Source organism: Scatophagus argus, chromosome 20 (genome assembly GCF_020382885.2).
Source record: "Scatophagus argus isolate fScaArg1 chromosome 20, fScaArg1.pri, whole genome shotgun sequence".
NCBI classification, from domain to species: Eukaryota; Metazoa; Chordata; class Actinopteri; family Scatophagidae; genus Scatophagus; species Scatophagus argus.
The window spans coordinates 5,939,403-5,964,713 of NC_058512.1; the positions used below are offsets into that span (position 1 = coordinate 5,939,403).

The following is a 25,311-nucleotide window of genomic DNA, read 5'->3' on the forward strand; positions in this document are numbered from 1 at the left end:
TGGTAGCAGTAGTAAAACAGACAGGAAGAGCCAGACTTTTCTTCTGCCTCCATTTTTTTATGCAGGCTAAGCTAAGGTACTAAGCTAAGTTATAGCTCAAGCTCTTCAGTTGTTATGCCATCTAACTCTCAGATGTAAATAAGCGTGTTTCACCCCTTTAAATGGAAATTGCTGTTGAGACCAAGTTTGATACAATCACTGTTTGATAACTCTAATGCACCTACAACACAGGCTGAAACATTCTGTAGGTGTTAGGGACGAATTTGTACCATAATCATTCGGTCCCCGGGCCTGAGCCTTCCATCTCCCTTGGCTGGATCCTGGACGATGTCATGGATGTAACATCCGTGGTCGTTACCTTTGGTGAGGGTGAAGCCCAGGCTGCCTTTTTCTGACTTCACCAAGGAGACTTTAAGCTCAACTTCCTATAAAACAGAGATGAATCTCTTTCAGAGGAATCATTCTGGTCTGAAAAAATCCTTCAAAATTTGGATCCGCATTTTGATGGAAACCCTTCACACATTTAAGATATTTTTAGATCTCTAGCGTTCTGTCTTTAAAGCTTCCCCTCCTCTGTTCTTACCGGAGCAAATTCCTCAATGTCATGTCCATTGCCGGGCACGGTGAGGTTTATGGGCAGAGGAAGTGGAGGAGGCAGGGGATCTGGACTTGGGGCAGCGGGAGATGACACCATAGGCAGGGAGGGCGACTCCAGATCAGCTGTCACAGGGGATGAAGGACACCTGTCCAAATAACATCAAGATAAAATTAAGAGAAATCAGGGAATATGATTAATCCAGATGATATGACTGTTGTTTTAACATCGATCGGATACCTCTTGCTGAGGTCTGATCTTGTCATTGACAAGCTTGGGGAGTAGAAGGCTGAGTGGATGGTGTCATCCAGCTGACCAGTGCTGTCGTAGTGTCCCAGTCCCAGGTTGCTGCTGGGGATGTGGTAGACACTCCGCTCCCAAGTTTGCCTGCCGTGCTCCGCAGCGCTCGGGCTGAAGGCTTCTTCCACCTCCTCATCTCCATCAGTGCTGTCGCTGTAGCTGTTGTGTCGGCCTGGCGTTTTGAACCGCAGCCTCTCCAGGGCCTCCTCCACAGTACCCTGACTGCTCTTGCTTTGTGTACCCAGAGGAGAGGTTGTCCTGCCCAAGCTCAGGTTGGACTCTGCCTGGGTCGCCAGCTCCTTTCGAGGTGATGACATAGGTGTCTAGGAAGAAATGCAATTACCAACAATTAGTTTTGCTCGTCCACACGGCAGTTAGGGACAGAAAAGTGTTATTCACTGACTCACCAAAGCTGAAGTGTCCATTTCAGGAAGAACCCCATGTTTAGGTCTACAGAGGAGCAAAGTCACCTCCTGTCCTGTTCCTCGCAAAGCTGATATCACCTCCTAAGGGAATGAATGGACACAGAGACACAGTTCAAACTAGGTTACACCTCCAACTTGCTTTCCAGCCGGTAGCGGAGCTGGGAGAAACAGCGTACTTACATGTTGTGAAAGACCTTTGAGGGGGGTTTGATTGACCCGCATGATGACATCACCAACGTTGATGCGGCCGCTCTCTGCAGCTGGCTGGCCGGGAAACAGCTTTTTAACCCGCACCATGCTGGAGCCATGAGGCTCATCGGGGATGTTCTCCTCTCGACTGAAACTGAAGCCCAGCCCTGATGTGTTCTTCAGCAGGCACACCTCAAACACATTATCTGTGAGGACATGCAGAAAGACATGCAGGTACAGTGACCTGGACACTCTTCATTTGCTAGATGCATGTTAAACTGGCCATCTGTCTATCCTGTTGGCCAAAACTTTCGACCCTGCACAGAATACGAAGGTATACACAGTGGATGGAAGGATGAATGGAAGGACAGACAAGTTCATCAAATGGATCAAATAGTCTTCAAAATTACAGTCTTGAAAAACAATATAATGGTCTTCTACATCTAAACCAGGTACTGAGCTCTAAATAGGCAGCAATGTGCCGATAACGGCTTGTACACACACTGTCATTTTCTTTCAAATGAGATTAGCAACAGTAAGTTGCTTTATCAAGAGAGCACAGAGTGTCTCAGTGCAACCCTTTGAAACGCATACAAACTTAATGATCAGTGTTTTCCTGCTTACTTTCATTACCTTCCTTGTAGACTGTAAACATTTACACAGGACTGGACAAGCAAAATACAAATACACACACACACCTGGTGTAGCAAAGCTGTACTCTGGTTTCTCTTTGACCTCAAGTGGCTGCTCTTTGTTCTTGGCCTGGTGTTGGTTGCTGCCAGAACATCGCGGAGTGATTTGAGGTGTGACGGGAGCGTGGACACTGTCTGCGGGTGGGTGACCCTTCTCCAACAACAAGTGCACCATCTGAGGGAGATTCACTTTGCATTAGTGGCCAGTATGGCAGCAACTGAACAGCTTGTCAGAGAGGTGCTCGCAGTGAATGTCTTCGCTCACCTGCCCAGTGTCTCTGAGAACCTCGACTGCCTGCTGATGAGTGGCTCCCTCCAGACTTTTTCCATTGACGGCAACCACACGATCCCCTGAGCATGCGACAGACATAGTGGTTTAGATACACTCTAAAGTCCAATAATTGTAATTCAGTTTATAACGAAGTCTCTCTGTATCCTCACTGCTTAGGCTGTTACCTTTCCGTATCCTCCCATCAAGCTCAGCAGCGCCTTTTGGTATGATGGCTTTGACGTAGATGCCTCCATGCCGAACAGTTGTGTTGACTCCCCCCTAAGAAATGCACACATCTTTCAGTCTAATCAGCCAGAGAAGAAAATAGTTCATAATGTATTTTCTACGAGGGTTGATGGCAGGGATGGGTGTTTTGCTTTGTTTCTTTTTTCCTTATTTCCAATGTAATAGTTAAATGATAAATGCTTTGCCTTTACCGTAGCTTCAGAAATAAAACTTTGTTGCATTTTATATGTTTATTGTTATTTTGAAAGATCACAGAAGAAATATTTGAATGCAAAACATTCAAAACCAAAGTTTGCCTGAAGTTCATTCTGTAGTTTGTTGTCGTTGTTTGTGGACCATAGGTCACACAATGATTGGCTCGGATTGAGTAGTGTGTTGCCATTTGTTTAAAAAACTGATTGGAAAAACGACTGACTTAATGACTGCACTTAACTGAAAGAGGCAGAAGTGTATTTATATTTTCAGCAGTGACTTTTCTTTCCCTTTTTCCATTATTCCCTGCCTGCATGGTGGTCAAGCTCGTATCATTCACGCTAAACAGAAGTGACTTAATATCTAAAAACTTGGCTAAATTTTAAAGAGAGGTTTTAAATTCTTCATTATTCAACACGTTCAAACTAAAATAACTTAATGTCGTCAATTTTTTTTTTTTTTTCAAATGTCACAATCAGCAAAGCACAGCCTCAGCGTCCTTATGACTTTATTGACAACCAACACAGTTCCGTCAGTTGTGTAAATTATGCTTTGGTTGGATTTTCAAATTACATAGACAAAGCATTTATCATACCACAATTATGAATTAGCTGAAACTGAAACAACTGTTCATTGTTATGTTAATGACAAATTTACTGAGATGTTAGGTCAAAATAAGTTATTATCAGTTATTATTCTGAATATAAATATTTGAGAGGATTCCTGTTCTGGAAACATACAGTCAAGTGATTTGTTATTGTGGTATAAATAAATCCACGCTAATCATAAATTATACTAGTGGCACTCCAGTCAGCCGCTAGCATGTAGGAAACCAAAAAACTCAGTAATAAGTCCTGTTTGAACTGTTTGTACTGTGAAGGCACTAAGGATACTGTGTGGCTTTTAAAAACAAAAACCAAAAAAACATTATTGACTGATTATTGATTAAACAAAAGGGAGAGCATGCAAGACCAACTGGGTGCACAATGTTTCCACAAGAACTTGCAGACCAGACAACATTCAGTGTTAAGAAAGCAAACCAAACCCAAGCCAACGCATAAACCCAGACGGACAACAGTGACAAGATGAAGGTGAAAGGGGGCAAAACAAAGAGAGGGTGAAAACCTTGCCGAACAGTACCGTGACACTTATGCCCAGGCTGCTGTCAATTTTGGACAGCTCAACGTCAAATAGTTCTCCTGGATGGAGACTATTGACTCCTGGGACATTACCATTTAAATTTTCCATGATGTATTCCTGCAAATAGAGAACAAGGTATTAAGTTGAATTATCACAAGCTCAAACATGCAGAAAGAGAAAAAGGGATGAAGGGAGATTGAGGAAGCTCAAGTAAGTAATGCGGAGGGAAAAATTAGCAGATATAACATTCAAAGGAGGACATGCAGTGTAACAAAAACTGACTTGCATTGACATTGAAAATGCAATGATAAGCAAAGGTTATAAACAACAGGCAGTTAGTTGTGTCAGGCATCTGAAGGGAAATATAAGAACCAATCTTATCTGGCTTTATATGCAGAAAATTTGTATTTGCTCCACCAGGATATAAAACCTTGTGTGAGTTTTTAATTCATAGACCTTCTGAGTAGACAACCACTAGGTAGGATGATGTATAAAAGCAAAGAATCCATTTTTCACGAATGACTTCATAAATACAACGGCCACACCTTTTTGACCTTGAGTTTCTCCTGACCGCTGGAATACGTCTCCTCGTCCATGTCTGAATCCCCCCTGTCAGAATGCTCGGCAACTTTTGGTGCTTCTGGCACTTTAGCTTTCCTGGTTTTGGGTGGCAGAGCGGGAGGCATAGGCTCCAAACCCATGTTGGGCTCTGGTCTGTGATGTTGAGCAGCCGTAGAAACAGCCATAGCTCTTTCCAGGCACTGCTGAACTCCATTAGCAGGAGGGTGGCTGACTTTAGCAACGGCATTCCTGGAGTCCTGAGAGCTGAGGCTAGTGTGCTGGTGGACTGGGGAGGAGGTGGGGCTTCCTGTTCCCACCTGCTCCTCTGATGAGGTATCAAAGTCTATTTCTTGTCTCGGGCTGGAGTCAAGTGCCTTCAATGCAGACTTTGCTTGTAAGGGAACATAACCTGAAGATTCTGTCAAAACAAGGAAGAAGATCACTGATGTTAGTCTGCAAGTTCAGAAAAGAACAGACAATACTGATATTACATTCTAAACATTAATTTCACACGAATCAACAACAATCGTACCCTTGCTTTTACCTTTGTAGAGCCTCTCTTTGGGCTGTGACACCATCAGGGAAACATCATCAGGAGCATTCTGGAGGATATCTACTGCAGCGGCATGAGGGAGCCCTTGCAGGTTCACATCATTCACGGAGATCAGCCGGTCACCTGCATCAATATTACAAGCTGTTACACACATGGAAGACAACCAGGCGTGGCAAGGCAGAGGAATAATAACTATTATCACAACAGACAGGAGGAAACATCATAATCCACCCAAACAGGAGGAGAGCATCTTGCAAAAGACCGGCCTACCAGGTTTGAGGAAGCCGTTGACATCAGCAGGACCCCCAGGGGTGATGGAGCTAATGATGGTGCCAAGGTCCATACGACTGGAGTTCTCCCCTCCCACAACCTGGAACCCTAGAGAACACACGCAAGCACCAATCGGATAAAACACTTTAATACATAACATCCGGAGAACTCCTTAAATGCCATTTATAATACCTGTCGACACTGAGAGGCGGGAGCAGAGAAACTGCAAAACTGAGTTGTAATTTTAGGTAAAAATGCATATGTACACCCTTACCCAGGCCATATTTCACATCTTTCTTCAGGTTTACAGTTGTGATTTCTCTTTCTGGAGACGGTATGGCACTGAGCTTTTTCTTCAATGAGTCTGTGCAGTACAAGGACACATGACATTGATGGTTTTATTTACTGAAATATACTGAAGACACATAGCTCTGTTATTTCTGACTGATGTATATCATAGGGCCGTTTTGGCAAATGAATTTCACAGGGGATGTACAACTAGGTCACTTGGAGAGCATTAGTATATCTACACTGTAAGTATTAATCATCCCAGGCAGGCATACAGTGTTGCTGAGGGGCCCCTAGTTTAGTACTGTTGGCTAATGAGCCTGAAAAGACGTGTTAAGCTAGGATGAAAGGGAAGGTCATGAGTTCAGTGCCAAGCATGAAGCTATTAAATGGTGGGACCGGGGCCAGTTCCACAGGCAGGCCGCACCGAGAGGGCACAGGCTCAAATCTGTTATATAATTCTGATTTAGGCACACAGATTTTTTTTTTTTTTTTTTTGGTTTGTGTATCCGTACTGGGCTGTGCCACGGTCAGCATATGGTTCAACAGATTGAACAGGAGGATTAAGAATGTTACAAAATGGGTGATGGTGAAAAGCAGTCAGATATTTCCTGCATATTGACATTATACTGTGTACAAAGCAAGAAAGGCTGGTGTTGACGTATCTGGGGGAAAATGCATGATAGAAATGTCAATGCATACCATTAACAGAGGCTGGAGTTGAAGGCGGTCCAGAAGAACTGTGCATACTGACACCTGGCAACAGAACACAAGGCATTTGTAAATTATAAAGAACAATGACCTCTTGTCGGTATCTGATAATTTATGCGCAGTAACGTGAGAAAACGTTTGTCGTCAGTTAATAATGAACACATGCAGAAGCCCCACACATAATCAGAACATTTCATGTGAATACCAGCAAGTGAAATAAACAAAATAAACTTATCCAGTTTATCAGCACAAAAAAATGGATTTCTGTCAAATTGAAGACTAAAAATGAGTTGATTCAAATCTATTGTAAAAGCATTGTTCTGTGCTGGAACAGGCAAACTATGAAAACAGAAAGAAAAACCAATCTAATTTAATCTATATCCTACATTAAAAAAGATACAAACAAGTCAGCCAGTTCACACAAACAATTTTAAAAACAGATGAAATACATTAAATATTCTGCTGAACCATTAGAGACTCTCTAGATTTTGCACGAGCACAGACTTTCCACTGGAGCAGAGAGCAGCATGATCCTTCACAGGTCAGCATCCTTACCTACTACATATGCTTGGCCAGCATCCTCTATGGAAGAAGAGTCCGATTCCTTTTTGGACCTGCTGAGATTCCAGGCTGGGCTGCTGTGGGTCACTGCGCCAAATGATCTGGGAAGGAGAAGGGGAGAAGATTTAGCTCGAGGGGGCAACTTTCTTACGTGACCATGGCTGAGAATGAACAGGAGTCTAAATGTGAAAAAGGCGATCTTATATGTAAATGTTTTGGGTTGGTATTTGACGACCTGGTGAACTCAACAATTGATTATCTTTCTCCAGAACTGCTCACCCCACCTTTAGTCCTCCGTGTTATTCACACATTTACATGGTGTTGTTTTTTTTAATAGAATAGAATCCATGTCATGTCTTCTGTATAGCTGACAGGAGGGGGAGCAACTGGTACAAAAAAGATTTGTTACAAATTAAAATAAGAACACAAAAACACCAACACAGACGCACACACGCATACACACACAACCCCAGAGGGTTAATTAGAGGCTGGTGGTAGAACTCTGTGTCTCTGTGGTGTTGGGCAGAGCTATAGTCCCACCAACAAGTCCTCCCTTAGTAACCTTAGTGGGTCCTGAAGTGAGCTCGGAGACTGACACTGAAGACTCCACAGAGGACTGGCCAACTAATAAACACAAGATGCCACTTCCTTAGCTGAGCTTGAAATAAGACATTAAAAGGACTAATTAAAGGAGTAGGACCGCAAAAAGCATTCTAGTTCCTGTTTAGTTTCATGGATGATAAAGTAATGAGTGGAATAAATCTTCCTTTGGTTTAGCATTTCAGTGCTTTCAACTCACTTGTCCTGTTGGTGTGAGAGAGAGTCTGTGTCTGAATTGGTTTGCTGGTGTTGCTGGAAGTTTGAGGCCACTTGGTTGGATGAAGTCTGACTCAGTCTGCTGTGCAACTGGCCGCTATACGACTCCACCACTCGATGCTCTGGAGATTCTGGCATCTGTCCAAGGTTGTGGTGGGAGCGGCTCATTATCCGCGGATTGGAAAGAACCGTGGATGCCACTGGATTGAAACCAGGAAAGTGAAGATCATCTTGGACCAATATTGGGCCAGACGGTGCCCTGTTGAGGGCCATCTCAGAGTAGGAGATCCTCTTCAGGTGGTCTGAGATGGAGCGCGTCGATAAGCTGGGGGCTAGGCTGCTCGAGCTCACTGTGTCCCCACCCCGAGGGTTGAGGGAATGCTGCAAATTGCTCAAGGGGGAGTTCTCTGATTACCAGAGAGAACAGACAAAACAGAAAATGACTGGACAGTTAACAAGAGAATTATGACATTTTTGCTAATAAAATTAAGACAAAATTGGGAAACCTACAAAGCAGGGAAATTCAGAAGAGCTAAAGAACTGATCTGTCTCGGTAGCCCTCAGCATTATGTCTGAAGTAATTTTTGTCTAGACAGCAGGTACTGTCCTCTGCACCATTTTTTCTACGTTCATCACCATTGCTAACTGTCTGGCCAGTCTTTTGGCAGTCACCACCTCGCTGTGACTTTATGTCAGTGTGGGGTGTGATGTAGACAGTGTTGCTCTGTTGTTAAGCCAACAGAAACAAATCAAACCAAGCAGGGAACCGTGAAAAATCAACACTTTTAGTTTGTTGACACACATTTGATTGATGTGTAACATAACTGGAAAAGTTGTGGAGAAATTAAATTTGTACACAGACGCTTAGACAATGGACGAGATGACTGACAGTGAATTACAGAAGATTATATGATATGTTTTGAAAGCAATGGAGTGCATTCAGGTGTAATATATAGTTAAAAATACTATTTTTGGCAAATGAGAAATATGTCATTCCAAAAAAGTGAAAATTAAATAGAGGGAAATGACTGGGCATAAGGCTGGAAAAACTTTACTTAACCTTCCTCTCAGAGAAAATGTATGCAACTTCTCCTTGGCCAAACAGGGAGAGCCTGAGGCCATTTCATGTCCCCACCCCCCAACCCCACTTATACACACACAGATCCTCCTACCTAGGTCTTGAAGCTCCTGGTTGTTTTGGCGGGCCTTCATCTGCAGGTGGAACTTGTGTTGATCGGAGCAGAGCTGTAGCAGATACTGACAGGTCTTGTTGCTGTCTGTCTGAAACAGGTGCTTAATCCCATCTGATGTGTTCTGAAGGCAAATCTTCTTTTTCTTCAGGGTGACAAGTTAAATATTTATGTGAAAGTGAGGACCAACAGGGCTAAGATGGAGTGAATACACTGCAATCATTATATCAATTTCTGATAATGATAAAAGGTACAAGCACATACTGTAAAGGAAATCTTTTTTGTCTCCCTCCAGGGGAACCTTAGCACTGGGGTACGATTTCCGTTAAGGACCTCGAAGATGAGCACCCCCTTGCTATAGACTCCGAGCATGATACCAGTCTGGGACCTCTTCTCTGGAAGCACCCGATGGAAATGAACACCATACTCTGTCAGCCTCTGGCTCACCTTCAAGACATTCGAAGCAGGGAGTGTTAAATTCTCCAAAATACACATGAATGTGTTTTGACACAGATTAAACTGAGTACTGAAACCCTTCCCACAAAGATGAGGTCATTCATCGGGTCAGTGATCCAGTGAGCGCTGTTAAAGTGATTTTTATCTGATTTAATGCAAAATGGTATTACAGTAAAATCTGGTTTAATGATACGAAGAAAATAGAGCTTCTATACTTGACCATGAACTGCGAAATATTACAAAGGACTTTTGGTGACTCTGGGTCTTTGGGTGCTGTCAAATATTAAGTAAAATTTATTGCATTTTCTTCCATAGTAAATTCTTTGGCACTTCCCTTCCTGGAACACTTGACATTTTGTGCAAACAAGATGTCCATCATGTTTGTCAGAAAATAAATACTTCATCTACAAATCAGTCCTAGACAAATGCCAAGTGTGCTGTTTGAAATTATGATTCCTATATGCCCTGGTGTTGCTGACCGTGAGAAACTGAAACTCTGCTTCAGAGTCAGATGCTCCATAGTAGTTGCAGTGAAGTTTCGGCAGCTCCTCCTTGATGTTCGTATGGTTCACCTTATCCAGGACCGACACCGGCAGATAGTGCTCCAGCCTGAAATAAGTCTTCCCGTGGAGCTGCGGCACAGACATTAATAGCATTTTTCAGATCAATTTGACACTTCGTTAAGTTTAATTTAATGAGGCCAATATTAGACTTTATTAAGTTTTACAGGAGAGGTCTTCACCTCACTTTCTGCTTAAAATATTTATATTCAACAAGAATTTCTTAAATCTAGAAAGTATTACAAAGTCTGATTACACAAAATAAACAAAAAAAAAGAAATAAAAAGGAAATGCATCAGAAAGGCAGGTATGACGCTAAAATGGAACAAAATGCAAAATTCTAAGTTCAGTCTTGTTAGCTGACTGATAAGACACGGTTGCATTAAAGAGATTCAGTACCTCCGGTTGGTAGTCGCCGAACTCAGCCTGCAGGGCCAGAGAAGCAAGAATCACGGCATTTTCTGTGTCACAGCGCACCCTCTCCTCCAAGATGTCCTTCCTCAGCTGTAGGTAGTACTGATGTTTGGTCATAGCATGCCTGTAATATGCAGAGAAATGTGCACATTTGTATTGTTTATTTAAAGGGGACGTGCCAAAAACAGGTTCTCATCTACAACAGTATACGCTTACTGTATGAGGTTGATGTCATCAAGGAAGAATTTGATGCGTAAGAAAAGATTGAAAGGAACATCAGATTTCTTCTTCTTAGGATCCTCCTTCCATCCCTCTGGGGCCACTTTGGACAGTTTGGCATCAGGATCAACGAAGAAAAACTCATCATCTGTGTGTATGATTTTTAAGGGGGGGAAGAGAGTTGGGAGGTGGGTGAGATGGATAAGAGAGGGAGAAGGAAGTCATCAGTAATCATCAGTTAGCCTGCAGCAACGTGTCTTTTGCATCTTTAATGAGACATCACGTGTGGAAAATGAATTTACATGAAAATTCCATTAACCTCTGCACTAAAGGCTAACCTCCTCTCATCTAATATGCTTGACTTGATCTTGCAGTTTTATACTTTGCATGTAAGAAGGGGAAATATTCCCATAAGTGCATCTAACACTCATACGCACATACACGCCTCAAACCACAGACAGGCAACAGCAACAAACAGTACCTTTGAGGTATGCAAGGCCGAAGAGGTGGTGCTCCACAAGCCCTATGTGGGCAACCACCATATCCAGAACGTCTTTACACACCGCCTTGATGTCACAGCTCAGCTCCAGCTTTTGGCCATTCAGCAGCACGACGCCAACCTTCCTCTGCACTTCCTCCACCTTACCACGTTTCTTGTGGGCAGAGACATAAAACAAGGATGGAGAAATGGATTGCAAATGGAAACTAAAACAGCCTGTGACAACATCATGGCATAAGCTTACATCCTCACCATTATTGAAGAAGGAACAGCTAAAGCAACGCAAGGCTCGCTGGCCATCTTCACAAACTCGGGCCCATGGAAGTTCTGCCATCAGGGTAAAGACAAAAATAATCAGAGAGAGAACTTTTATTTTACCAAAATGTAAAAGGGTCTTTTTCTGGGCTTCCTTTTCCATACATTAACATATATGGAAATATTATGCCAACTGACTGTGTTAATAATATAAGCACATGTTGTGAGTCATGATATACAATACAAATACAGTACAGAACATCTGTGATACAAAAACATGGCCAGCTCTGAAAAACATTTCAAACACTTCTTTTCTACACTACAGAGTCACACCTGTTTCAGTGGTTACTCTGATCATGAGATTTCAATGACAACAGCCCATGTGATGCCTTGTCAGTGTTGCACACACACTTCCTTGTTTGTTTTGTACTGTAAGTCACACCAGAGGTGGAAGAGCAAGATTCCTTCACTTCAGCTCAAAGCATTTTGTTTTACAGACAGGAAACCCCCACCCTTTTTAAAGTATATCAGTAAGTATCAGTTGTAACCATAATTAACCTAATAGGAATATAATTGACAAACAGTATTTGAGGTTTACTGCCAACATCAACAAAGTTGTTGCTATGCTTTCTACTTGTGTTAACACATTTCCATAATTTGTGATAGTGGGTGGGACAAATCCACCCATCCACAAAAAAAAAATCCCACATATATGTAATTACCAGAGAGAGGCTGACATGAATAATATTTTCCAGTCAGCAATTTTTTTTATTTACAGAAAAAGCAGTGAGCACAGCATCAACAAACTATGTGCCAATGAGCTAATGCGGGTTAAAATTACACATCTATCATCAAATATTGCAATATAAACAATGAGACCTTGGGGGAGGGATTTCCCATCACCAGGAGTGTGTTGAAATGATGTCTTTCTGGAGCTGGCTGTGTGTGTTTATCTACAGCTCTATAGCGATAAAAGAAGTTTTGTACCTAAAACAAAATTAATGTTCGTAAAAGGAAAACAAAATCCAAAATAGCTGAAATGATTCTCAGAGCTAATATGATCATAAACATGGATTATCATATAAAGATTATCTTTGAGTCTGCAGAGCAAAAACCTTGGGTTTGCGAAGGGATACAGAAGACGTGTAGAGGGGGTCTTGAAGTTCGAGCATGGAAGTGCGAGATGGGGCCAAGGGGTCATCTGTGGAGTAGAGGTTGGCCCTGGACAGCCTGCTGGCCAGGTGGGCCTGGAGCCGCTGCACCTCCTCCTCCTGCTTCTGGAGGAGCAGCTCTGCTCCAACCAGACCTTCATCAGCCGCCCCCTCATATTGCCTACAGGAAAAAGAAGGGGGCTGCTATCAGTCTGATACTGTTGAAAAGCTGAATGGAAAAAAACGTTGTCGCAACGTGTGATGCCTTGTGAGATTTGTTTTTTATTTATGGACTTCATTTAATGAAAGAACTGCTTAAAAGCAGAAACATGAGGGAATATGTCAGACGCAACATAAGACAGCTGACATAATACCAGCTGATATCTTTTAGTATCAAGGGAAAACGAACACTCTGTGCAGTGGCACAACTTGTTAGCAGGCACAGCAACAGCAGGCAGTTCTCTGAAATGTCAGAGATTAGAGAGACAGATTGCTGAATGTGGTTGTCACACTGGATGACCTCACTTGTGAAGCATGGGGCTGACCCTGCAGTGCCACACCAGCTGTGTGTGGCCCAGAGGACCAAACAGAGGGGCTTTATTGATGGTTTCCTTGTTCTGTGGAAGGCTTGTACTGTAGGCACCAATCCCTCAAAGCAAAGGAGCAGACGCATTTCTGTCTAGATATACACACTCCTTTGCAATGGGGAAGGTGCGATTAAAAACTCCCAGAAGTCCTGAGTTCAGTGATTCAACAATTTGTAGATTAAAACTGGCATGGAAATATGTTTATTCTGTGCCTCTGGAGTGGTGGAATGAAGATGAAGATTGAGGATGAGAGTTGCTGTAGGTTGGCTGCTTAGGGGAGAAAACAACACGGGTACCTGAGTCTCTGTGTGTTGTGACTCGTCAGCGACAGGGCATCGTGTTCAGAGGAAAGTGCCACCTGCGATCCAAATCTCCTCACCTCACCGGGTTTCTTAGCTGGAAGAGACGTGGGAGTATTAGCTGCACAAAGACACACAAAGGAGTGAATTTTGTTTTCAAATTTACACAATCAAATCTTACTCGCCCCTCCAGGCACCCACACTGTGGTGCAAATGTGCTTGCATGAACATGTGCTGAAGGAGGTGGAGTAGTTACTGAATACTCAAATCAGGTCAAACCAGCACCACAAATGGGATTTTTGTCGAGTTCAAATTGCATACAAAAGATCACCACTGCATTAAAGCAACAGTGGTGTTAGACAGTGCTAAAATATACAGAGTCAAGTACTGCTCCATTTAGTACATTAAGAGGCTTTCCAGTTGTACATTTCAGTTGAAGGTGATTTATACAGCCTTTCTTTTTGGAACTTGTTTAATATATTTTAGCCATTCCCAAATGAAACTGGCACTGACTTCACGAGTATGTCTAAACTCTTCACAGCTGTCTGAGCTCAAAATCAAACTTTCATGGAACGGTACAACCTGTGAATGCAGCATTAAATGGAGTGTGGATGTTGGGTCATCTTGAAAAAAAAATTGCTTTATGATCTTTGCTTGCTTGGTCTCTCACTGCACTGACAGGTCTGAGTAAATTCATCTTAATTAGCACATCTGAAACCATAGTGTATGCATTAGCCTAAAAGTAGTACAGTTATTTATATATTCTGACATATATAAATGTGTGCATATTTAAATATCTTAAGCCTGAATGAGTGTGAGTTGTTGTTATGTTTATACTTTATCTAAAAATCTGTACCTGACTGTCATGGACCAAATGAATCCACATTCATCACTCTCACAACACAGGTTTAAGTTATTTCTATGGCTTGATTTTGCGAGATAGTGTGGATTGCATGAGGTATCAGAAAGCTCTTTCTGATGGTTAACTAAAGCTGTCATATCGCTCTTTCCAAAGCCACCAAACTCCATTGACAGCAACACCTTGCAGAATGTGTGAGTTTCTGGTCTCCTGTTGCTCCAATACTCTCCCACAAGTACCTCATACAACTACACATCAAAAAACCTGGCAGAAGCTGAGAAAGCAGTTACCTGGAAACAACAAACGACTTTTCCAGCACTTCCCAAACTTGAGAGCTGTGCACCTTGCCATTTTCAGCCTACACAGAACCTCACAGCCTGTGAGGTTCTGGTGATATGACAATAGGGAATCTGGCTTTGAGCAGCTCAGGCCACAAGCAGTGGTCGGTGGAGACAAAGACTAAATGATATAACAGTCATTTCTAATCCCAGGCTTTGTGGTCCAGACTACTGCTGGTTTTCTTTAAAATGATTCATTCACTGTTCCAGGTGTAAATCAGCCCCCGATTAGATGGCTAAAGTGAAGACCAGCAGGGCTCTTGAAACTCAGGAACGAACCTGAGAACCACAAAGTCCCAGTGTGGCAGATTATTTTAGCCTACTTTGGTAACTTATTCTTACTTCTGCTGCATGCATATAACCAAGGTGAGCTATATGTTTGCACCACCCCACCTGTTGTTAACAGACAGACACGCACACAAAACACCTGTCGTAATTTACCATATACGTCTCCATGAAGAAGATAAAATGGTGATCAAGAATTCCTCTATGCATCTTTTACCTTGCCTGTAGTCTGGATCAGAGGAGGTCACTGAGGGGCTTTCGCTGGATGAACTGTAATCACTGTGGTACCTCTGGTGGGTGTGGACTGGGTCTGAGGGAAGAAAAACACCATCAGCTCTTCTTTCAAAAATAACAGTATATGAGCCATGCAGTGTGCAGCATAAGACGATGTCTGCCAAATGATGAAATGGATTAAACACTAACTTCATGCACGTGAGACAACTTAAAAATGGTTACATGGACTTGTCTGCTGTTTGTGAGGGCTGTTAAGGTAAAACTTTTCCGATGTCACACGACACAGAACTTGACAAAAGGTTGCATCACTGTAGCAGCAGGTGAACTAACAAGCTACTGTTTTTCTTTTAAAGGACACACTGACTGATGGTAACCCCAAGCCAGTAGACCGGGGCACATAAAGCAGGTATTAGTCATGCTGTTGGTAAACACTCCTAATGAAAGACATATGTAACTACACAATAAAGCAGCTTTTATGCAAGTGTGTGCAGGCGTGCCTCCTGACAGGTTAGAGCTTTTTTTTTAATGAGGGCGTAATCTTTTGTCTTGCTTGACTGGATGAACCACAGCAAGTACAGACCAGCTCACCACATCTATTTACTTTTTGCTAAGAAAAGCGTCATAAACTCAGTAATGACTTGAAAATCTGCAGGGAGACAGGAAAACACTGTAAACAATACTCAAAACAGTCTGACCCCTAACTTAATATATTATCTGTCCCTCTTCTTAGTACACAGAACTTGAAAGTCCTGCTCTGCAGTATCTACTACATAGTTTGAATGAGTGGCATTCCCTTTGCATGACTCAGGCATTTTCAGTTCAGAAGAGTTTCACAGTACAACAGACTTCTCTTTGTAATGATCTCTTTTTTATGTATATGTCATAAACAAAAAGCAGAAAGGAGGACTGGTCAACTTGTCGACAAAAATAGTTTTCAATCTTCCGCTGGTTAGTGAGTCACAAGAGAATTGGAATCTGCAACAAAGAAGCTGTCTCTACTGTTTATTTAAAGCTGTTTACCATCTTAATTTTACCAATGCAAGAACAGATACCTGTCCTACACTGTCACCCTATCTTGCTATATGTACAGTTAGACTTTGGAGACCCAAAGGATGAAGTACAGAAGACAATACATACAAATTCCCATGTCAGTCACAAGAACGGCCCAGCGCTTTCTACAGGGCTTTCCAAAAGGGGCTAATTGTAAAGCAATTACAGCAGTTTATGATCCGATAACAGCTTGGCAGGAAATGGAAATCAAAACAAGAGACACAGGGAGACACAAGAGACAAGGTTTTTTTGTATAAATGTCTCAACAGACAGGAAAAAACAAAGCACAACATTTAAATGAAATGATAAACATATTTATATCTACTATTCAGTCTGCATTTCAAAACTCTAAATGACTTGCCCTAAGCCAGGAAGAAACTGGGAGTGATTTAAGATTATCCCCACAAATCTTGCATTAAAAGAATGCTAACCACACTACTGAAAAAAAGTGTCCACAGTTCAAGGCAGGTTAATGTCCTCCGTGTAATAAAAATAACAGTAAAGACCACAGTGCGAAAAAACTATTTGTTGGAGATCGATTTCTTGTGGGCCATCTGGGGTGTACACACTTGCACTTGTATGCTAATAAACAGTTACAAACAGTGCTAATACCCAGTCTTACATATATTACACATATATATGGGAGAAATCCCAAATAATCCTGGGATCACCATTTCAGCAGACCTCAAAACACCCACTGACAATGTTTCCCTAACTGAGCAAAGGAGCACAGGGCTCGGCCAGAAGGTGACTCAAGATAAACACGTACTTCTCGGTGTTCCTGCCCACTCGATGTTATCATTTGTTTCACAGGAAATGTTATAAAAACAGATGAAGACAAGACAAAAGGTTGATAGCATAAATCTGTTGAATCTCTTCCTCTTCCACCTTAAAAGAAGTTCAACAATTAAGTAGTAAGCGTGCACATACACATAAATACCCACTTTAACAACAATTAAAGAAAGAAAAGAAGAGTTTCAGTCATTTTAAGGACATTTTTAGTAGCAATTAAATGCTTTATATAAGATTTAACAAGCAAAAAAAACATTCATGAGTCATTCATAGTTTAAGGCCTCCAGCTAACTTCCTATTGAGCTCTGTCTGTCACTTTCAGGAGTCACACTCACTTAATGGAAAAACAGTGTGCACAAATTTTAAGTGAAAGGGCATCCTTTCCAGGGACCGATTAGTACAACCTGCATTTATCTCCTTACTTCCTTCTTCCTCCTTTCATTTTCTTAATTCCTCTCCTACAACCCTGTTTGCTTTGCCCCACAATTCCCGACATTGATTCCCTGAAGAACTGAAACTTCTCCACGAGCTTTCTGTAAGTTCACAAACAAACTGACTAAGGCCTTTCGGGGTGTTCAAGCTGAGAAGAGACACAAATTCAGGTTATTTCAAGTCCGGTGCTCCCGGGGATTAAGAAGGAACTCCCTTTAAAGTGGAAGCCAAAATGGATAATATCTTACAGCTCTGGGTTAACGTGACTCAGAAGAAAAACATACATGTTGATTTTATGAAACTGCAAGTGTTGAAAATAAGTTCACTGACGGAAATTTGTCTTTTTTCTAAATTTATACACTTCTTCTGAAACTCTGAAGCACTTGTTTTAGACATTATGTATAATGTGAAGAAGAAATGAGTCAGGCAGTGGATCATACATAAGCCTACATGGCACAAGGCTTTTTATAAAAGCCTTACAAAACACTATAATCTTTCCTGCTGCAGCTTTCAAAGTCAACAAACCAAATGGTAATATAATTACAAAAATTTTGGGGGGTGTAATTTTTGAACACCTCCCCTTCCCCTGAGGCAGCGGAGTTCTGTATTGTTGTCCAAGCTGGACCCACCCGGGCTCAAAGCCACATGACTACTACTGCCAAGTGCCGGAAAAGTCCAATAATGTTTGGAATTCCCTCATCCTCTACGCATGATTCCAATTACAGCTTCTATGTTTACAAGGAAAGTTTGTAATGACTGAAACACCTTGGCACCCAAAAAGGGGGGGCAGGGGGTTGTGGACACACTGGGTGAGACATAGGGGACCAGGTATATACATGCCCATGCACACACAGGCATGCGCGCGCACACACACACACACACACGCACACGCAATGTTTAGTTATGTTCATGTAATACGTATTTGGTCAAACACAGTTTGCAAATGCACAGACTGAGAAGTGCAGAGAAGCAGTATGTAACTGGGTGAAACCTGAGACCACTGACCACTGCTGCGTCATCACTTTCCTGCAGAAAAGAACAGAAAAAAGTAAGAGGAAAAAAAAGAAGAGGAGATCTCTGCCAAGTAACACATCACCAAGGCAAATGGTCTGCGCTCAATTAGGACCCATTCATACTTTAGAGAAATAGCTCTGGGACGGAAAACAAAAATATTTTGGCTCAGCCTCCATAGTAAACCTCACACAATTTTTTTGAGGCGTAAACATTCCTTTGTGTCAGTATGGTGTCCACATCAACCATAATTTAATATTAATTAAAGCTACTGACACAAAAAATACACAGTGATATTCCTATATGTGAATACTTCTGAACACACACACACACACGATGTAGGTGGGAGTGGGACTATGGACAGTAGATACCCACCAGCTCAGGTCCTCTTTCACACCGTCACACGAATGAAAAAAAAATACTGCCAAGTGCCTCTGATTACAATCAACAAGAGGCAAGGGGGGGGGGGGGGGGGCAAAACTTGCTGGGGATAAAAAAAAAAAAACACAGTGAAGGAGAGAAGAAGCTGGTGGCTCAGTCAGCATTAAAAATAGCTGCCAGAAAAGCAGGGAGGCTGGAGGTTGAAGGGAGCATGGGAGTATGGGGAACCAGCAGGAGGAGGAAAGGGAAGAAGAGGCACAAGACAGTGGTTTATTATATGAAACCATTCATACCTCATGCTCCTCCACTGTCCCCAGATAGCCAGCAGGCCCACACAGCCACATGTGACTAAAACTAGCCTGCCTATGGAGACTTTACCAAGAATTCAATAAGCTCCTGAGGGAAACCTAAAGCTCTTGGTGCTGACTGCGGAGGTGCTAAACAACTGTGTTGTGTGTGCTCAGCCTAAGCATGCGATTACACAGGGTTGCTTTTTGAGTTGTTAAATGCCTTGCACTCGTATGTGTGCTTATATCCGTGCCTTCACAGGCATGGTAGGAAAAGAGACAGAGTCTTGGCTAGATAGCATGTGTGACAGTTAGCAGCAGCCTAGAATTAAGCTGGTCCGTAATTACAATCAGCCATTTGGAAACCTTTGCGCCAGTGACTCATACATTCTGACTAAACACTGCTGCACAGCCACCAAGGAGGATACTTCATTCAAGCCAGCACCCAGCTCCAATCCCACATGGTAGTTACAGATGGACACACAACCTGTAACTAGTGCGGGTGTCTGTCTGCTCGGGTCATTGAAACGCTGTCACATCTTCACCTCTGAGATCACGCCAGCTGATGGCAGCCTTTACGCTCATGCTTAATGCTGGATAAGTTCATTTTACCACCCATATGTCTTAATGACACAGCTGGGGCATCGAAATGCTTTTAAATTGCTTTTTTTTTTCATGCTTTTATGATTTTAAAGCTGGGGCTTCCCAGTTTGAAACTGTGGGCCCCCTCACACATAACATCAATGACGAATTACTAAACGTTGAAGCTAGCACACTACATGTTCTGACAAAGTACCGATACTGCACATTACAAAATAATGATGCAAGCTCTGATCTGCCACCAAAATCCCAATATCCTGCAATACTGATGACCCGGTGACTGTTGTGCGTAAATCTGTTTCAAAGAAAAGAAAGAAAGAGAAACAAAAAAGGTGGAGATTTAAGATCTGAACAAAGCTGTCACTGCAATAACAGGTTTTTGCAGTGTGAGTTGGAGGTGAGCAACACTTTGCTACAGCTTGCTAGTATCATATGGGACACCTGGTATTGTTCGTGCAATTAGCATAGCTAACGGAAAAAAAAGAGCATGAGACACGTTCTTCCTGAATTTCAGGAATGTACAAGAAGTTTCTCTGACATAAACACATAACACTTCAACTTAAATTAAAACTTAAGAACACATTTATCTCTGTCTTGACAGTGAAAACAACCGTTCCGCTTCACTGAACCTTTATGTTGAGAAAGTAAACTCACCATCCACTGCTTGCCTTAAGGCCTGAAGTTTCCTGTGTCTCTCCTTTATCTTGTCATAGGCACCGGTGAGAACCGGGCCTACTAATAAGGCTGAGTGGTGATGAGGTTTCCTGCTCTTCAGCCCACCAAATTCAGGGTAGTGAGAATCCCTCTCCCTGGATATCCGAAAGGGCGATTTGTGCCTGCCTATGGAGTTTGTGCTTATGGCACTGCTGCCCCTCCGTGCATCCTCCAAAGCTCCAAAACGAAGAGCCTCTGGGTCAATGCAAGCCAAGTCCACGGAGGAAGCCCAGGTCTTCCTAGTCTGACTAATCCCCAGGTCCCCACTCTGGAAAAGTAAAGACCTCCGATCCAGTTCCACAGGACGGCCTTTTTGCTGAGGGTGAAGGGGGTGCAGATAGGGATAGGAGTGTTGGTGCTGGAGTGAGGGGGGTCTGGGGTACATTTCTGTGGGGGATTCGGAACTGGGGTGATAGTCAGACGGGGAATACTTCAGGGATGCCCCCTCATCGCCCTTCAACAGGTCCTGGATTGGGAGAGAGCCCATGGAGCGACTGAGGCCCCTGTTAAGAGACGTCTGCTCCTGAGTCCTGGCTCGATAGCGCTCCAGAACCCTGGGGGCGGCACTCCTCCCTGAGAACAGGAGAGAATCAAAGTTTGATTAAACAACGAGGGAAAGCTTACACAGAGTAACACCAAGTACTGACATGTATTCAAAAGGAAAACTGAAATACACACTATTGCCAGCAAATAATATTAATACTACCACTACCCTCATTACAGAAAGTGGTATTTATGATGTGAGGAGGAGGATTAATATCGATCTTTTATTTGAATAAATACAGTATGCTCCATTATTCCTAAGTATCCACCCAACCTTACATCCATTTACAACAGCATCAGCATGACAGGACAACTAAACACAGACCTGTCACCTGCAGACTTCCCCTGCTTTGCTCTGATAGCCTGGCTTGGCCTCGGCCTGAGATTCAGTACTTGTCTCCAAAGGCTTCTCTATTGAACAATTTGATACTAACATTCATCTAGAGGAAATGTATAATTGGGTTGACAACAGTATGTCCTCATTTTCTCCACAATAAGGGACGTACGGTACAACATATTAAGACAATCTAATAATCGAGTACAGGACCACAGCTGCATGTTTATGAATTCTGGTTAGAGAATGTGTATGAAACACTTTTTATAGAAATTTCCCTTCTTCTGTTAATACGTGTAGTCAAGCCCCATCTGAAACTTGCATGGTTAGTTGCTAGACTGACATTAAATTAGAATTTATGACAGCAACAGGAAATTTCTCTTATTCAGCCCCAGGAGCTGAAATCTACCATCCATTAAAGGCAAATAGGCCTAATTAATTCGTAAAATAAACCAAGCACAACACCAGGAAAGCAAATTAAAAAACACAGCATGGCTGCTTGACCTTAAGGGGTAACAACATTTTCTGGAACACAGTGTTTCGAAATAACAAACAATTTCTGACACAGACATGCGCCCCATTTATCACTGTATCTTTTCTTAAAACCGAATAAAGAAAGTTGCTTTCTTTGATTGTGCAGAAATTCCAAATTGGACTTTCCAGACAAGCCCTGTATAAACCCTACCAGTGACGGCTCTTGGTTAAGAGACAGAGATACACAGAAGGCAAACATGTGCATGAGCAAGAGCAAAAACAAAGAGGAAGAGATGTAGAAATGAGAGAACCGAGGGAGATGTTAAGCCCTGTAAAAAAAATGCTGCATGTGGTGGTATAATCTACAAAGCATATGCTTGGTCTTAACAGGGAAACACATCAAAGACCGACAGCCCGTCTTCCAGGAACTCAGGGAAGAACACAAGGACTAGATTGAGGGAAAAAAAAGAAAAAAAAGATTTTTCTCAACAGGTTGCCTTATTTTTCAAACAAGTTTCTCAGCAAATATTAGCAGTGTAGCCATCATATGGACTACAGCAATAAAAAAATGGCAATATAAAAAATCCAATATAAAACAAGACAACGACTGAGTTCCCTTGCAGCGGTTAGAACTTGGAACCATTGGCATACAGAAGGCTGGGAGCTTCTTGAGAAGAAAGGCGCTTAAGAACTGAGTAATACTTCACATGTACTTTCCCCAGGGCTGGCTAGTGCTCAGCGAGAGAAACAAAGCACTGATACAAACAGCAGACATGCAGCTTCACTGGTGACTCCAAAATATGCATCTGTAATCAATGCCATGCCGTGCTTACATAATCGGGACGATGAAGCCATGTTTGTGCTCTCCTCTCCTTTCCATGGCCTGGAAAAATGCCTGAGTCCTCTCAGAAACCACTGGGAAGATTTGGTCATATTTTCCTGAATTAAATCCGATTTGAGGTTGCACTGTGTTGTCCCTCATCTACTTTCGATTCTTTCCCACAAACTGAGAAAGTGAGAATGTAAGTGTGCAACAGTTTGTCAACCAGGGAGAGCATTTACATCTAACTCTCCCTAAATAAAAGAGATCCAAACAACTTCCCAACAGTTTGTCCGACTACTCTCTGTCATAACCTTAGTTTATCATAAGAAAGTAAGAACAGATAACACACTCTTTTGAACTGACAGACAGAAACTTCTGATCTAGGGTTTGATGATTTGCCCTCATTTCAGACTTTGTGCCGCTCAAGTGAAGAATATTCAGAACATAGCAAACATAACAAACAAAGAGAGTTCCTGAGGACTGATAGAAACCAGATCTCGTTATCATGAAGTGGTGGCAGCCAAGAAATCGAAATCATCGCATGAATAAATAACTCTTTCTACACCTCAAAGCAAATTCAGCTCTGGTTTCTCTGTGTTTAATATGTGTGTGCGCGTCACAGTGTTTCATCTTACCTGAGGGAAGGCCTTTGCCTCTCAGCCTCTCCCGAATCTCCTTACTCCGCTCTGGAAGAGACTCTCTATCAGTCAGTAGACCGTCCAGCTGAGAAAAGGATGGCGAGGGTAGAAGTAAGAGTGAAAGAAAAACAAAGAGCAGGGGGTGGAAAAAAAACAGGAAAGAACGAGGAGGGTGGAGAAAAACAGAAATTAAAAGGCCATTCCTTCGTCATCCATCCCTACATCGTGTTCTGTCAGCATGAGCCCCATTATCTGCTGGTTAATTCAACCTACTCAAGCCTACTGTGCTTTGATCCAGCAGATGATAGTCTTAGCTTAAACATCAAAGTGTTAGCCAAAATGAAAAATAGACAAGAATGTTGTATTTGACCTACATTAAAAAAGAAAAAAAAAAAGAAAAAAGGTGTACCTGAGAAAGGCTGCCCAGTACCAACCGGACCAGTTTTCTGATATAGGAGAAGGGAGGGTCACAAGTGGAGTTTCTGATGTGTTTGCTGCAGATGTCCAGCACCGTGCGCAACGATATTCGACTCAATGTAACATCATCACACATATTGAGAAGCAGGCTGTTTAAGTGCTCCCCCAACTTCATAGGCTGCGTAGCAAACAGATTGAAGACAGTTAACAAACACACACATGCCCGCACACAAGAGCAGTATGTACTGTTAAGTTTGGTATCTGATATCTCTGAATCCAAAATCTTTTATCATGTTGACTTGCATTCTGTTCAGATAAGATGGCACAGCTTTGCCAGCATGACACAAACCCATCACCTATTATAAATATCAAATTACTACATGTTGTAGGTTATAAAGTCAAAGCTAAGCCTCAAAGCGATGTTGAATGCTTTGCCCATTGAAAACAAAATATGGCAAAACTTGTGTTTGACCCGGATTTCGATCAGTATCACTGCCACATAATGGTGCCTCCATGATATAACACTGTTTTTTGCAGTTCCCAAAATGACTGTCAGATTTTGCTTTGTGAAATACTAACATGCTACACTGGTTTCATTTGTAGAGTGTAGTGAAATGTCTCTCACTTTAATAACATTATTTGTATTTTCTTCACAATCATGCCAATTTTTCTGCACATCCTGTAAAGACTGCAGCAGGTACACAGATGACACAGCTAGTTTAGGGTCATACACCAAGTGTCAATACAGCCAGGGTGCCCATTTCACATCTTTTGTGACACTTCATTTGCATGCATCAGAAATATAACATGCAGTATTTGGCTGGATGCTTGATAAAAAAAAAACATAGCTGCTTCTGCAAGCACGACTGGATAAGGGATTTAACCCTTCAGTGAAGTGAAGTGGACGGGTGAAACTTTCTCACAAACATGAATGCTGATCATGTTTTACACCTGGCTGACTGAGATGTGAATGCACTGGAAGCCAGACCATCTCCATATCTTGTTAAATTCAGACACATTCCAGACCGCATCTAGAGCTTGCGCCTTTCCTTATCCAGATGAGATACCCAGATACAGACCTCATTTTAAAAGACTGAAAAAACGTGACATCTGTTTCAGTGTGGTGATGAGGTATTATGAATATTATTATCACTAACGCTCACATGCTTGTGTGCCTGTCCAGTTGGTTCAGCACTGTTGGCCGAATGTGGTGTTATTGTTTTTGGAAACGGGAAGGAAAAAATGATCCTTTCAGTTTATTAAAAATATTTCACAAATTTTAGTCGTCAACATGAGCCCTTATTACAAAGTATAAATATGGTCCTAAATTATAACAGCTGGCCATTTGGAAGGATGTTTCTCATGGTAATGATTTACCTGACTATGGGGGATCTCGTAGTCCGCTCCCCAGAACAGGGTCATCCCCAGAGAGTACATGTGCATCTGGTGAAAAACAACCATCACTTAAGATTCTTTATTCAGAAGAATTATACTTCATTCAATATTGGTGTCTTAAAAAAATCGAACATTTTACAAAACAAACAAAAACACAAGAGTAAAGCATTAATGAACACATAAAAAGTGGAGGAATATAAAGGTTTCATTCAGATACACTAAACATTAAATCATGCTGCCCTATGTGAAGAAAGACAGGCAGAC

General features: G+C 42.2%; 1 protein-coding gene across 3 annotated transcripts in view; it reads right to left on the reverse strand.

Annotated features, from left to right (window-relative positions):
- ptpn13 (protein tyrosine phosphatase non-receptor type 13) overlaps positions 1–25,311 on the reverse strand; it is a 42,026-nt gene that overhangs the window by 5,644 nt on the left and 11,071 nt on the right. The window contains exons 4-33 of one of the 3 annotated variants that reach the window (XM_046376142.1): positions 25,030–25,095; positions 23,645–23,830; positions 23,233–23,320; positions 20,364–20,996; positions 15,140–15,232; positions 13,438–13,537; positions 12,519–12,735; positions 11,401–11,475; positions 11,131–11,302; positions 10,647–10,797; positions 10,416–10,554; positions 9,936–10,088; positions 9,265–9,447; positions 8,983–9,145; positions 7,794–8,217; positions 6,989–7,095; positions 6,425–6,478; positions 5,709–5,798; positions 5,435–5,542; positions 5,156–5,287; positions 4,596–5,029; positions 4,036–4,167; positions 2,658–2,751; positions 2,467–2,552; positions 2,208–2,376; positions 1,501–1,715; positions 1,303–1,401; positions 836–1,218; positions 584–743; positions 270–425 (exon numbers count right to left, since the gene is read on the reverse strand). In XM_046376142.1, the coding sequence (XP_046232098.1) occupies positions 270–425; positions 584–743; positions 836–1,218; positions 1,303–1,401; positions 1,501–1,715; positions 2,208–2,376; positions 2,467–2,552; positions 2,658–2,751; positions 4,036–4,167; positions 4,596–5,029; positions 5,156–5,287; positions 5,435–5,542; positions 5,709–5,798; positions 6,425–6,478; positions 6,989–7,095; positions 7,794–8,217; positions 8,983–9,145; positions 9,265–9,447; positions 9,936–10,088; positions 10,416–10,554; positions 10,647–10,797; positions 11,131–11,302; positions 11,401–11,475; positions 12,519–12,735; positions 13,438–13,537; positions 15,140–15,232; positions 20,364–20,996; positions 23,233–23,320; positions 23,645–23,830; positions 25,030–25,095 (5,262 nt within the window). The remainder of the gene's footprint in view (positions 1–269; positions 426–583; positions 744–835; positions 1,219–1,302; positions 1,402–1,500; positions 1,716–2,207; positions 2,377–2,466; positions 2,553–2,657; positions 2,752–4,035; positions 4,168–4,595; positions 5,030–5,155; positions 5,288–5,434; positions 5,543–5,708; positions 5,799–6,424; positions 6,479–6,988; positions 7,096–7,793; positions 8,218–8,982; positions 9,146–9,264; positions 9,448–9,935; positions 10,089–10,415; positions 10,555–10,646; positions 10,798–11,130; positions 11,303–11,400; positions 11,476–12,518; positions 12,736–13,437; positions 13,538–15,139; positions 15,233–20,363; positions 20,997–23,232; positions 23,321–23,644; positions 23,831–25,029; positions 25,096–25,311) is intronic. The other 2 variants (XM_046376143.1, XM_046376144.1) reach the window with 2 other exon arrangements.